This window comes from Trachurus trachurus, assembly GCF_905171665.1.
Source record: "Trachurus trachurus genome assembly, chromosome: 14".
In the NCBI taxonomy this organism is placed as follows: Eukaryota; Metazoa; Chordata; class Actinopteri; order Carangiformes; family Carangidae; genus Trachurus; species Trachurus trachurus.
Genome location: NC_139903.1, coordinates 15,994,721 through 16,010,226, shown reverse-complemented (window position 1 = coordinate 16,010,226; position 15,506 = coordinate 15,994,721). Strand labels below are relative to the sequence as shown.

Genomic DNA, 15,506 nt, shown 5'->3' with positions numbered 1-15,506 from the left:
TGTAATCTATGTCACAAATTTAGTATGTCAGAACTCCCAGCTGACTGAGTCTTGAGTCCTACGGCTCTTAGGAACAAGTAGACAACAACTACATCACTTTGAGAGCTGTGGAGTAGGTACATTCAGTCCCATGGTTCACACACTTGGGAGATTTTGTCCCTCTGAGAGAGGGATTTTAGGCAAGTAAAGGAGGTGTGCTCAGGGAGCCTGAACTCACTGCATGAGCCTAGACAAAAGTGCATATGCAGCAATTTAAGGTTCAAGGCCAGGGCATAATGGCCAATAACACAGATGCATTGATACAATGTTGGAAAACTTCATATCAGAGAAAGAAGTCCTTAACAGAACAATGTTGATCTTGAGTCAGCACAAAATGAAAAGAGGATGTCAATGGGCTGAGAGTTTGTCTGTGTAAATGAAAGGCTATGTTATAAATGGCATGACTGGGGAGGGTGTGGGGGTGGGGGGTTCAAAAAAGAATCGATTACACTAAGTGACTACAACTACAATGGCCTGCAAGACCAACATCAGCTATGTTGTTTGGTACTTCAAACTAATTTTTAAAAAAGGCCCCTACGGAGGGTCAGGAATCGGGCGGGGCAACTCTCTCAGGTAACTCGGTGAAGTGGCTAGGCCAGTTTGATCCCATCATTAATAAACTTCGCTAAGGGGCGGAGGGGTTTGGGCTGTTCAAGAAACTCAAGACGTAATATGGTCCGTTTTGTACAACCTCTCTAATGGGATGATGAGTTTAAAAGCCAGAGTGAGTGTAACAAAATCAGAGAGAGAGAGGGGAGCATTTGTGTCTCGCGAGTGCAGGGTAAGCGGATTTAAGAAGGCAGCAGCAAAGCGCAGACATCATGTTCCAGGCCACAACACTTGAATGGACGTACAACTATATAAATGATGTTTATTAGTATATGTCTGATATGTGCTCTGCTCTCATTGACTCAATACATTAAAAAGTATGGAAGACAAGCAGCCTTTTAACTTGAAGTTGTGCTGGAGGCTGACCAGCATGGGACATCAGTTGTAGACACATGTAAAGGAGCGGCTCCATGACAAGCACCAAGAGGTGTTTAAGATCCAGTTACAGACATTGACACTACTTCATAATTAAAGTAGCACAGACTAATTTGCCCTAGTGAAGAGCAAGAAAACTCTCTGTGGCATTTGAGCCGTATTGCTCTCACATGTCTGGTTACAGTACACGCCATAATTTCTGTCACTAAACTGTGCAGAGTTTTAAAAAAAATAATGTGTGTCAGTGTATTCATGCACATGAATTGATGTATTTGTGTGCAGCCTACTGCACCAGCATCTGTGCAACAGTATGCTGCATTGTACTTCATTGTACTCTATTGTAGTCTAAAAGTTCCATAGCCTATATTAAAAATTATCTGCCTTGATTTTTCTTACAACAAGCCATGTGGGAGAGGGAAGGCGAGAGTGACAGAGCATTGTCCACAGAGACAATAGGCTTGAATATCATCAGTGATATTAATATACTAAAAAATAAATAAATAACACCTTAGTACAAATAAAATGTGCCTGATGTGATTTAAACTCACTCCCTGAGGGCGACATCTACTGACCAAAATAGATTCCTGAACTTCTTGAGCCTGAATATAATGGGAAAAAGGTGAAACCTAAAGTGATGGGTGGTAAAGTTGATCATTTGATATGTTCAAGAACAACCTCACTGATATCAGACTAGGACTAAAACACAAAGTGCTAGCCCTTTTGCCTGCACGGAGTATGGTTGTGCTTATATACAGGACAGGATGATAGGCTATGCCAAAGTGTAGGGTATTAAAGCATTAAAGCAGGGCGTGAGCCTAAATATAGCCAAGGAACCAGTTTGCATAGGGCACACGTGATACAGGCCGCTGTCCCTGGTCCTGAAATTGTACCGGGTTCATGAAATGCATGTGCTCAGTGAACATATAAGAAGCTGCAACATTTGCGTAAAAGCTTAAATGGGCCAGGATAGTAAAAGCTGCGCTGCATGAAGTGCCCGAAACGTTTAAAGTATAATGCGGGTTTGCAGGATGCAGATAGTTAGATACACACAAACTGCAATTCCTCACAAGCAACAGTGCGAGGCGCATGTCTGATGCAGTTCAGGGGAGAGAGAATGGGAGAGAGAAAGCGAGAAAGAGAGTTTGATTGATCATGTGGGCTATGGGAGCCTGCGAGAGTTGTCGAAAATTGCTGCATAGACGCCCCTTAGGCACCTATCTGGTACCCACTGACTCCAAACCATGCTGTGGCCATAATAACCACAATTCACCAGAGCGCCTGTTACCAAAAAGCCCTAAGCCGGAGGGAGGGTAGGGGGGGTGGGGGGCTGTTAACAGACCGTTCATTCTTCCGGGTTGGACTTCACCGGTAATCCACAATACATTAACTTACCGCAGTCCTCACACAAGATCTTCCCAACATCCTTTTTAAGGTTCTTCGCACTCGTGTCCAGAGGCGCAAACGATGCCTTGAAAACCAAGGGCTCGTCAGTGGGGTCCATGAAAAAAATGTACTTGTGGTTCTTCTTCACTTTGGTGCACGGAGCCTCAGATCCAAATTCCCCCACGGTGACGAGCTGTTCTCGCTCCAGACCCCCACTGTTTAGGGGCCAAACATCCAGCACTTTGACATTCACACGGTACGGCTCCGCGGAGACGTTCACAGGCGTAGACTGCACCTTGCCCTCGATCACCACGGCGGATTTGTAAGCCTGGTCCTGCAGGGAATTCAAACTCGGGGAGTAGCAGGCGAATGAGACCCCGATGACCAGCATGGATAAATGTACTGAATCAAGCCTCATGCCGCCTGCTTTGGCTCGGTGGTCGCTGGTCGCGTTGCGGCAGGGCTCTCTCGGCTGCGGGGCGATGGCGATGGAGCTGGGTTGAATGAAGAGACAGCAAGTAGGCTCCAGTAGCACGGCAGCGCGGCAGACCTTGCATAAGTGTCCATGCCATCGGGATCCGCTGCTTTTTCGAGTGATTTTCAGTGGGTAAAGAGCAGCTTTGAAACGGGGGGAAACCGCGGGATGATGCTGGGTTTCAAATCCAGTCACTGCTGTCAGCTAATAATAAGGCATTGTAGATACGCTAAGCAAGGAATTGGCGGATTCTCTCTCCACTCCCCCCCAGAAGATGCCCCCTATGCTGCCATAGTAGCCTTAACTGCAAGACGACGCCACTCTTATCTTTGCCCAAAAATTGCAGTGGTGGGGTAACCGCTATGGTGGTTTTCTGTATCATCTGCAGCGGAGGGGAAAAAAGACGCAAAATGCTGCAGTGGAGCACAAGTTTGGTAATCCGGTCGCAAAACAAAAGCCACGTTTCATTCCAAAAAATAAAACAGCATTTCTAATCGGCAGCTATAACGCTAATACGCCGCCTTCCACCGCGGCTCTCTCTCCGCCTCCCCCACTAGCCACAGACGGAGAGAAAATAATGCCGATTGCCAAGGGGCTCCGTCAACAAAAACGCAGGATTGAAGCACTGAGATACAGGCAACCGATGGACCGAGAGGTCGATCTCCTCACTCCCTAAACCCAGTTACTGTGTGTCAATCACTCCATGGTGTTTTATCAGCGTTGATCTCACGTTATAACGAAGCAAACGAAATCCTAAATCCATGACTGTCCCTCCTCAAAATCGCATCTCTTTCTGTAGCCAAGGCATTACTCCAAAAAATGAAACAGGTTCACATTGAAAATGCAGCCGCATATACTCCGGTGGGCCTAGAGAAATCATATGGCTGCGATGACTAAGGCTGCGAAAGCATTTCAGATTCTTCAAGAGACTGTTTTGAATGAGTTTTGCGTCTCATCCCATTAAGTCATGCCCTGTATTCAGGTCACATTCGCTGCTCTGCCTCTGAAAAAACTGATGTTGAAGCACCGCATCAAATCCATACAGCTAAAACAGCTGCAACATCGGAGTCTAAAGAAATAAAAAATATATTTAAACCACTTTAGATGGAGAAATGTTACTAAAAAAGTGTCGCTTCACTGTGTGTTTTTTTAATACAATTATAACATGTGTTCACATCCTATGAGAGAGCACTTTGTCACATAGCCTAAAATTAAACATGTGAATATTGCCACGTTTGATTATCACAAATAGTGAAATAATAAGACAAGTTCTGACAGATAAGGTTTGATTTGGTTTGGTTTGGTTTAGCCTAAATACCAAATAGAATGCGGATACAGGATGTTGTAGGCTACTGGCAGTATTCAAAAGAGCGACATCTGCTGACCACAGTGTATTTATGAGCTATCTGACACATACTTGCTGTAAACGCTGCTGTAAATCAAACAGCAGTGGCACTAACTTGCTGAGTAGTTCTGTCCAAAAAGAACGACGAGGACTGGAACAATCGTGTTAGCGCCGATCTACAGTCTGCCAAATCGCTGATTATACTGTCTATCTATTTAATTATAAAGGTGCACACTGGACTCTCAGAAGAAACAAATGCACCCATCACCACACATGAAGCCCCCTGCTCGCGTTGTCATCTGACAGCCTGCTGCGCTGCAGAGCTCACAGACCTGCTGCTCTCCGTGGTGCTGAAATCTATACAAGGCCTGTACATTACGCTTATAGAGAGATGTCAACACAGGCATATAATCAGTTGTTATTACAGCGTGAGGTGAGGTTGTGTGGATGCTATAGATGTGCTTTTCAAACACCACTTTTTAACATCAACACAGCACTGACAGATGGGTAATAATGTGCACGAATCTCACATTGATTCCCAGAAAGGTTCAACACAGCTGTAAATTAAGAAAATTTAACTTGAACCCTAATATTGTTAGAAGCAATGCTCACTTATTTATTTCGATGCTGCCCTCCATTACAGTTCCCCCCTAGTGTTGCCCCTACCTGTTACCATTAAAAGGCAAAGCTGCAATTCCCCGACTCCGCCAAGAGAGGGCGCGCGTCCACCGAGTTCCCACAGTGCGTGTTGACATCAGAGGTGAAACGTGCGGCGTTCAACTTGTGCGTGTGTCGCTCTCCGTGCCACGACTCGCCGTTTCTTGTCCATCTTGTGAAGCCGAAGCAGTGTGTCCGCCGTGCTGTCATAAAAGGGCCTCCGAGCATATTCACATGTGTCTTCTGCCTGGTCTCGTCTCCTGCGGCACGCCGTCGAGGCTGTAAGGCGCTCCGCCTGCACACAGAGCGGGGGAAGGTAGGTAAGGTTCTGGGATCTGCGGCTCGGTGGAATGACGCTTTATTTACATATGCCATTTCGGATTGTTATTGTTGTCCTGCAGCATTTTAAGTGTCCCAACGTGCAGACAAGCATGTGTCATTGCCTCGCAGAGCTCCTGCAGAAAGCATAACGTGCAGCAAACGGCCGTGCTCTGATCAGAAATACTAACAGTGCTGCATTTGGACCGGCGCCGCAGCATTCCTGTGTTGGGATGTAGGACAAAACTTTGTGAGCTGATCACTGCTGCGGCCTTTTTCCAAACTGCGACAACACCTTTTTCAGGCTGATATCTGCGTTGGACGTGGCCTCAGCATCCGAACTCAAGTGCTCTTTCTTATTCATATTCATGGGTAAAAATAAATAGGTCTTAAAGAGGACAAGTAGCCTAGATACTGGTGATAGATTCATGAAACCGACAGGTTTGTGTTCCATCGGAGCAGCTGACAAACGGGTCTGTATAAACTATTACAGACATAAAACATATCCTGTGGTGAGTCTCTGGAAAACAGAGACAGCTGACATATTAAACTTTTTCAGTGGACGATTGAAGAGAAGAAATATAATATTAGACAACAGGCTTCACATTAGATAGCCTATATGACACTGAAACAACATGTGAATTTCAATTGAATGTGCTCTATTGGAATTACCTACCTTTTTTGCAGATTCATATTTATCGCATCTGTCCTCCTGGGGAACAAAAAGAAAAAAGAAAGAGCGGTGAAGGCATCGCAAGAGAAACACATTAAGGCAAAGAATTAGAAAAAGCATGGGCTGTGCAATGAAGTAACGTAACTGCAAGGAAAACTGACCATGTTCAAGATAAGCTCCTATAGGCTATATTGCATAAAAGGTCCATGCATACAACACGTTTAACATAAGAGAATAGGAGTTCGTCTATATTTTTTGTCACATTTGACATTAATTATTTTCTTTTTCTTTTCTTTTTTTACCCATTTCTGCTCATAGTTTCCTCCAGCAGCAGGTGTAGGAGTGATGATGAGTAGGCCGCCGACCCGTGGGGGAATAAAATCAGAGCATGTTTTATTAAAACTTTCATAAAATAAACGAAAATCAAGGCTCAAGAAGAAAGGTACAGAAAAAAAAATCAACCAAACTAGTAAAAGTTATTTCCGACTACTGCTTTTCAATAAAAGCAGCCTATATAACTTTCTTATATGTAGCTAATACAAGATAAGGCTTAGAGTTGGTGATAAGGCTAAGAGTTGTTGTGGCAATTAATTTAAATATTTTACCTCTGTTCATACGATATTCATTTATTTTGTAGTTTTAGTCTTAGCCTAATATTTTCCGGTCAACAGTTCACCACTGCCTCTCATCATCATCCTAAATATCATTGAACATATTCGTCCACTGGATATTCTTTCTTTATGTTCTACGATCATTAACTTTCGTTTTATTCAATGTTGTACGCAATGGATTGTGAAAACCTTCCTTAATTTATTAATTTGTTTATTTAGAAGAGATTAGTCAGCAGTTTTAATTTATATGCAAGTGTCAAAGTATCATTGGACATCTAAAAATATTTTAAATAATCTGTCTGTCGTCATTTTTCAATGTGGGGCGATAATCGAGGGCCGTAAACATCTATAAATAAAAAGGAACTATAAATTATGCCAGATTTGAGGTGTTAAAGTGTTTTAGACAGACCAGCCAACCTTTGTTTTACTGAACTCCACTAAGGCCTTGAAGACGCATGTAGCCTACTGTGTGGAAGTAAGTCACTTTTTTGTTTCTTGATAACTCTGTAAATGTGATATATTTCTGTTCCTTCGTGAAGAAAAATGTGCAAACAACACACACAAAAAATCTCAAAGCAAGATAGGTGATTGGTCCATTCATCATAACGACTTGTTCTAATATAAATACATTTTGAGGATGGTTGTTCAAACAATTTGATGTTAAATGCATAACGAATATATTGACTGAGCGAGTTATAATTCGAGTTGAGTGTTTAGCTGCTGCCCATCGCGTTTAAACGCCTAACCAGCAAACTTCAATCAAGTTATGAAGGACAGAGGATGTGCCTGCAATAAAAGTCTGTGCACAATACAAAGTTGTATCAGGCTGCAGTGCAGTCTCAACTGTTACACAAATGCTGAAAATCTATGCGAAATTTTAATGTAAACTTTTTATGGCATTTCTTCCATGAATATTTTAATCCGACTTCACTGACTGCATTTATCACTCCATTAGCTTGTAAAGGCCCGGGTGAATTACAAGAAAAGTCTCTCAGTTTTTCACATTCACACAAACTTCTGGTTTAATGACTGAAATAAAAGTCTGGCTCCCTTCTTGCAATTAAAAAACTAGAACAATGGCTTCGTTTATCTTTTTTTTTTTTTTTTTGTAATTATTTCCCAGAAAATCATAAAGTTGTTTAAAAGAAATATTAAAATGCTCAGATATTATGTGGACGACAGCAGCAAAACAGAAATTTGATGTAAACGAATTTTGGCTAAATGCAAAAAAAAAAAAAAGGTTTTAAATATAGGCTAGGCCTGTGTGGCCTAAGCCTCCAGTGAAAGGTCTGCACAATCAAATTTGTTTCCAGATGGACAAGAAGGAAGATTTATTAAAGTATCTGCAGTATGGGAACACTATTTGCACAAGTGACCAATAACAGGTAAACCTATATGCTTTGAAATGTTTTTATAGCAGAAATACATTGAAAACTACAATAAAATTATTTAATTTTAAGTTTCAAATATCATATGAGGTGTTTAATATCCTATTTTTTGGCTTGGTTTATTGGCCTAAATAAACATGGGGATATTCGGCCTCTTTAATGTCAGTCTATGCTGGTTATAAACGTCTAATTTTGTGTATTATTTGCATGCAGGTCTGTCCAACGCAGATTTTTCAGCAGCACTTCTAATGCATGGCATGTGGCTGTGGGGGGAAAAAGCTGCTCCAACACAGCAAACTTGTTAAATGCGACGGCAGCATGCGGCCGGTTCAGAGGCTGCAGGCCGGAGAGCAGCAGCCTCCGCACCACAGCGCAGGGCGCAGGGCGCAGGGCGCAGGGCTCAGAACCCGGGGCAGACAGACAGACTTATTAGACACCTGAGTGAGATCCGGTTAGAAAGACACACGTAAAGCAGCCTGGTGACTCTCCTGACAAAGGTGAGGGCTTAGGTCAGAACATAGGTGAATAATGACTTGATTGACAGCCGCACCAAGGCCAAAGATTTTAGGTAGGCACAATGTCCCCTTCGTGCCTCTCATGAGCTCGCACATACTTGGACAGTCCCGCTGCAATTTTTGATCCAGGTGGCGCTTTATAATTTGGCGCAACTGAGAGTTTGGAGCGTCTTTTAATGGATTGGCGTGCTGGGGGTGTGTCTTTAAAAGTTGGGAACATTTTGATTTATGTTTTGCTCCTGAATTGACTTCAGACTGGTCGCAGATAGGCTACAGCTCAGGAGGAAACTATCGGGGTTTACCTGCTCTCGCTTTCAGGGGTGAGTAGCTAATAGGAAGGCTATAGACTAGATAGCTAACTTTATTTCTAAGTAGAGCTAAGAAGGCTATAGAAAAACTTTGCTATCACATTAACTAGTTAACGCAATGTTAGGATGCTGCCATCTTTCCATCCTTAACTAAAAACCCATAGATTAAAGCGTCATTGCCTTTCTCCGACGTGTTTTGACTGCACCACACCTGGAGAGTGGCTCTGAATTTAAGTTAGCAAAGTGCACACATAACGTGATGCTGATTAATTCAAGAGGAACGTCATTTTTAAAAAAAAATTTTGAAATTGAAATAAATCAAGTTGTCTTTGTAGTGCATGGTATCTAATAAAGCTAATAAAAGTTAGATTTTCTACTTAGACTGGGATTACTGTGCCATTGTGGACAGAAGCTTCTGTCATGTTGTTTTTGTTTTTTTAATAATAGGCTATAGGCTATTATAACATGTTTTAAAATGCATTTAATAGGTCTATGGTTAATGGTCATTAGACCACTAACCAGAGGCCTATTAAATACATATTTGTGATATAATATTATAGTGCTGCTGCTAGTGAGACTTATGGGATTTAGGTTAATTGCCATGACCTGTTTTCTTGTGAATTGCCAAATATGACGTGCAAATCAATTATTTTGGCCCAATTTTGGATTGCTAGACAAAACTATTCAGCTTCAAATAAACATTAAGAGTGAGTTGATTAAAAATCGTTATTTTAAAGAATCATAGCACGTTTACCATACACGGAGAAATGCTGTTTACAAGTGCTTCTATGGAAGGATCAGTGTTTCCCCCCATCTCATGTTAAAACAGAGGGCAAGCTAGGGTCTTTCCAGATGGAAAAACACCTTATTTTCCAGAGGTCCGTCAATTCATAACCAGGGTGGGGAGGGGGATGCGTCTGTTCTGAGCAACTGATAGTTTCGTTTCACCACAATCGTGTTGTCTTATGACCAGTCGGATGATAAAATACACCTTCCTCCCTCTGCATTAACGTCTCCCCTCGTTTTATACCTCTGTGTAGATCTCGCGAGAGCTCCGGCGTTGGCTGTGGTTGGCCGTGGCTTTGCAGCAGACAGAGGGAGAAGGCAGGCAGGCAGCATCATGGCGGACAGAGACAGTGGAAGTGAGCAGGGAGGAGCAGCCCCGGGCCCAGGCTTCGGTTCCATGCACCTAGCGACAGGAGGGGCGGGCTCGGCTTCCGGGCTCCAGCATGAGACACAGGAGCTGGCGTCGAAGCGAGTTGACATCCAAAACAAACGCTTCTATTTGGACGTTAAGCAGAACGCAAAAGGCCGCTTCTTAAAGATAGCAGAAGTCGGGGCCGGTGGAAACAAGAGCCGCCTGACTCTCTCCATGTCCGTGGCGGTCGAGTTCCGTGACTACTTAGGGGACTTCATCGAACATTATGCCCAGCTGGGTCCGAGCAACCCGGGATTGGTACAAGACGAGCCCAGGCGAGCGCTCAAAAGCGAGTTCTTGGTCCGAGAAAATCGGAAATACTACATGGATCTGAAAGAGAACCAGAGGGGACGGTTCCTGAGGATCCGACAGACCGTTAACCGGGGGCCCGGTTTGGGATCCACGCAAGGCCAGACGATCGCTTTGCCTGCCCAGGGACTTATTGAGTTTCGTGACGCTTTGGCTAAACTTATTGACGATTACGGTGTAGAGGACGAACCTGCAGAGTTGCCCGAAGGGTCATCATTGACTGTGGACAACAAACGCTTTTTCTTCGACGTCGGATCCAATAAGTACGGTGTGTTCATGAGGGTAAGCGAGGTGAAGCCAACGTACCGCAACTCAATTACCGTGCCCTACAAAGTATGGTCCAAATTTGGGAATACTTTCTGTAAATATGCCGAGGAGATGAAGAAGATCCAGGAGAAACAGCGGGAGAAAAGGGCATGCGAGCTGCAGCAACAAGAGGAGATGCAGGCGGACGATGGAGACGAGGATTGATATAGAGAGCATAAACATGCAAGAGTAATGAAAAATAACAAGAGAAATATAATTAAAACTCTACTGTATAAAGAAAGAAATCTAAAGATTTAACTGTAATGGTTTAACTCCAAGGGAGCATCACCCACAATATAAGAAACCTCCACAACCTGACAGTTATGACATGTTGTCACTCATCGCTGGATGTTACCCCACTTATCCACCATTAATACAGTTAACAGGCTGCTAAACAAAGTAATAACATTATATTTGAACATTGTTTCCTACTTGACAAACAATATTGAACTGAGTGTTTATTTCCCTTATTAACAGAAAACTTTTGTACCAGTTAAAGCTATTGTAAAAAAAGAAAAAAAAAGTGTTTGCAATGTTCAAATGGAATTATTGCCGAGTTCCGATGAAAAAACGTTTCCTTTTCATGTGAGCTAATGACTTCAGCACAAATCAGATATTTTAATTTTTAAAACCAAAATTCAAAAACTTTGTAAAAGGTTGTCACATGTACTACTTGCCATCCTATTTACCTTTACCTGTGAGTAGAGATGTGTTTACACATAAATCATATGAGGGCTAGGCCTGCTTCGGAAACTGGTTAGATGTCATGCAGTATAAAAAGGAATATAGGCATTTTCATGAAATGAAATAAGTGCTCTATTTGTTGTGCAATATGCATTGCATAAAAATCAAATATATATTGAACTGGTCAATGCATCTTGACGTGATGACATTTGCCAGAGGCATTCAAAGAAATATTAATATTGTAATTTTTGTTTCAGTTGAAATTGTTGCCATGCAGATGGATATATTATAGACTACCTTTGTGTCTCGTTGTTAATGCAATGTGTTCATTTTAAAGGTACTAAATGTGTATTTGATAGAGGAAATGCAGTGACAACATGTAGCAAATGGCCTGATTTGCAGATTACTTTATCAGAAAAAACTTCCCACACATACTGTGTTGATTGGCGAGTGGTCTGAGGAAAAAAAAAAAGATGAAAAGAAAAGAAAAAAGAGGCAAATTCAGCAGAGCGTCATTGGTTAGTACACCTGAAACAGAAACATTTTATGATCTTTTCAGTCATAAAAGTCTAAATGGTGCCAAGGAGTGCTGTTGCTGCATGTTAATCTGCACTAAGATTTCGTTGGTCTCCCAAAATATTGGCTCAAGGACCCTCCTATATGTATCTTTATCTGCCTATATTGTGCGAATCTCAAGTTTGGGTACTGAGTGATTCCAAAGGCTTGGTGTATTTGTAGTGGAAGTTGCTGTCAGAGCGTGATTGTAAACAGAGCGATCTTGCGAACTGTAATTACAATATCACCATCACACTATGAGGAGGGACACTGAGGAGCATGGCTGGATAAGCCATTGTGTAGAGGGTTCAATGCACCTGTCGGTGAACCTCCAGTTGTGTGTCATTGGATGTGCCCATCCCTACGAGTTTAAGATCCGAAGGTGTGAACTTAAGTGGGGCTACTTTGGATACTCATAGCTCTACTTTAGATTTCTGAGCCCAGATATCTACCAGGGGTGATGAGATTCTGTTTTGGTCTAATTGTAAATATTTGGGCTGCCACACGGAAAATAACTGGTTCTAATCCAGTTCAGTCGCATCTCATAGATGTGTGATAGCAGTTTTATAAACTCTGTCAGTGAACTCCAGAGAAACTGGCAACAATCAGATAATGTCAGATTTACCTCAGCATTGAACTAAATGATTGCTCCCATGTTTAGATTGACTGGAAACCAGCAAACTAGACTGTCCTTGACCACCTATTTTTGGAGCCTCTGGTATAGCCTAAATGATACGTGATTGGGAGCATCCTCTTCAGCATATAAACAACCTGGTGCCTTACACACTCCGCATGCTTACACGCTGGCCTGGTGCTTTGGATCGCAGTTTGGCTTCTCTTTTGTTGTCGTTTCCTCTTTATTTCTTCCATTTTTGTGTCTCAGCTCCCTTGTGTGCTAGCGCACGACTCGTGGTGCTAAAAGGGTTTGTTACAAACTCTTAAGAAATACAGGAGCAGAATTCTTAACTATTTTCTGCTACCTTCCTTCTTCCCTTCATTGCCATCCCCGTTTCCCAGCCATCCAGGTATCGGCCTACATGTAAACATGGAAGGGGGTGGTCACCTAGATGCAAGATGATGCAGAAGAGCTAGCTCTTCACTAGCCAAGCGCATTAGCAGGAAGAGCAGGGGCTGATTGGGAACATTGTTGGTTGTTGCCTGAAACGATGTAAATTGTTTTTGGCACGCCCCCTCCTTGAAATGCTTGTCGTATGGCTTGGATAGTTATGTGTAAGTTGTAAGTTGCTCAATTAATGGGGAGTAGCAAGCATGTCTTGTTTTGTTTTTTGTTTTACGTAGTTTTACCTTTTCAGCATTATTCCACATTATTTGTAATTTTGGAATGTTTTCGCCCACAAAAAAATATATCTATTTTTTCTGTGCAACATTTCATCACTGTGTGCAATATCGTATGTGCCAATGGTGGCAATATATGTATATCAATTAAATATATGATTACTATTTGAAAGCATGTGGCTGAATTCCATGTTTATTTCTCATGAAGGAGTTGTATGCCTTTATTTGCACTCAAAGTTCCATCCTGGAGGAAAATATAGTAAACCAAGGTCTTAGCAGCCTGTTGGGTCAAGCAGTTCACATAAGTACTTTAACTTGAAATAGAACAATGTCACTGTAAGTATGCCTCTCCCTAAGGAAAGGGTAAACTTGGCTTGTGGCTTATGTTGAAGGTAGACTATAAACACAGTGGAGTTTGTGAAAAGGAAAACTTCAGAAACAATGAAATCTCCATTTTAGCTTTAAGCTAAGAAAAGGTGCTTCAGTCCAATCCTCATTAAGGTGTATGGTGAACTGTCTTCAGTGGTTGTTGTGTGTAGCACTTTGCTTTCCCAGGTTAATGAAATGCCTGACCAATACTTGTTTAAAATGATTTCAACAAAGAATGTCGTTCTCTCTTTTGTTGCCTCTTTTTTTTAAAAAGAGGATATTTGATTTGCTCATTTGGTTTTGATGCATTAAATATAATTTATGTACATTTGACAAATTTTAAAATAAATTTAATTTACCCATGAGGGAAAATCTGCATTGAAACTGTATGTGTTTTTCATGTTTCATTTCTTGTTGAAAAGAAAAAAAAACCTTCCAAAATGTCTGGAGTTCACTGATGAAGAGTATGTTTAATTTTGATGTAGTGTTGTCTAAAATGTCTAACTCTACATTTGCAATGATACTAATTACTTAAGCTTAATTTTACAGCCTTTAAAATACAAACTTTGCAATGACAAGTACCTGATGACTCATGTCTTCTTAGAGATTTTTACATTAGTACTGTATGTGTAATAACAGGCTGTAAAATAAAGCATTACTTTGGTCTCAAAAAAAACCCTGACTATGCAATTTGTCATTACCTGTACACCAAGATTGCTCTTCTGTGAGCTTTACTGCTTATGAAACAATACATGAAACAGAGCTAACTGATCATGACAGAACAACTCTACCTGCATGTGTTACATTTTGTGTAGTTTGTTTTTTGTCTTTCTGACAAAGGTTTTGGGATATTCCGTGTTGTTACGCGCCATTAAGTCAAAGCCAAGGAAAAACTGCTTCAAAATATAAGCAGACTTTAGTTTTACGGTTTTACATATTTATTAACTGTGTAGCTATCTTCAACTTTTAGGCAACAAGTCAAATGTCTGGTTTAATACAAAATTCTATAAAATACAGTAATTATGGTATATTAAAAATAGTCCAGATGTTATCATTCACTAAATCATCAGCAGCTTCAGAGCCTCATGCCTGATTTTCCACAGCCATTAACTTTGAGAAGATTTTTATTACTTTTATCTTTCTTGTGTGTTCTCCTTTACCATTTACCAGTGGAAACAACTTTAGAAAATGTACATTACATTCCCTCTCTGGGAGGTCAGAGTGCAGAGTCTGGACATGCTCAAAGGCATGTTGTGGTACATTTTTATGTTAAGGCTTTGTTGTGAAGCAGATAGTCTCTCAGCCTGTGGGCCCCACACAGGCCAGGAAGAAGGGTGAAAAAACTGAAAGAGATGTGCTTCAGTGAGATGTTGTCAAACCCAGATGCCAGCTCGGGCTCTGACTTTGTTCCTCATCTTAGAGCCTACAAAGAGGCTTGGTTTAGGGTCATCACAGCTTGGGAAGCACAAGTGCCCTGCATCATAAATGATGAAGAATTGTATTCAGTCAAACCAGCACTTTCAGTATTTGTGAAGACGCAAGGTATTATATTGATAAAAGCAAGATAAAGCCTTTCATTTCAATGCACAATATAGTTTGCCAGGTGTGCTACTTAGCACAACAGCAATTATTACAGGAATGCTGCTAGAGAAGATTAATATAACAGGTTTGGTCAGATCCAACAGCCAGGCTGCTAGCCGAGAGAAAACTACTTGATCAAATTAATTTCTTAGATGCTGCTGCAGCATGGTCACCATCCCCTGAGCACTCCCTGACAGCGATGAATATTATAAAAAGCCTTTTTCAGTGTACAACATCCGGCCGCTTTCTACCCTTTGTGTTCGAGCATCTGCATGCATGTTTATTTGTTCGGTGGCATTGCTGAGCTTTAGAGAGCCAAGAGATGACAGCATATGTTTGGAAATGCTGCCTTCACTTACGCATTGCTTCCATTTCTATTTAACTTTGCAAATTGGTGCTGTATATTCTGAAGCAGTAAAATAGGCTTTAGTGGTGACGTAATGCATAGCCGCACTTCTGGCTTTGCCCACTAGAGGATGCTCTTTACCTAAAAATGATGACTCAGGAACAGA

At 41.6% G+C, this 15,506-nt stretch overlaps 1 protein-coding gene across 1 annotated transcript; it reads left to right on the top strand.

The window, feature by feature from the left end:
- The first annotated feature begins 9,780 nt into the window (after positions 1 to 9,780).
- Positions 9,781 to 13,966, top strand: puraa (purine-rich element binding protein Aa). The gene has a single exon (XM_083986105.1). It carries the CDS (start codon positions 9,817 to 9,819, stop codon positions 10,672 to 10,674), a length of 858 nt encoding a protein of 285 aa, XP_083842231.1. The 5' UTR covers positions 9,781 to 9,816; the 3' UTR covers positions 10,675 to 13,966.
- Positions 13,967 to 15,506: the final 1,540 nt, after the last annotated feature.

Excerpts from the sequence above, each read along its gene's own strand:
- puraa (XM_083986105.1), top strand. The coding sequence starts at position 9,817 with ATGGCGGACAGAGACAGTGGAAGTGAGCAGGGAGGAGCAGCCCCGGGC.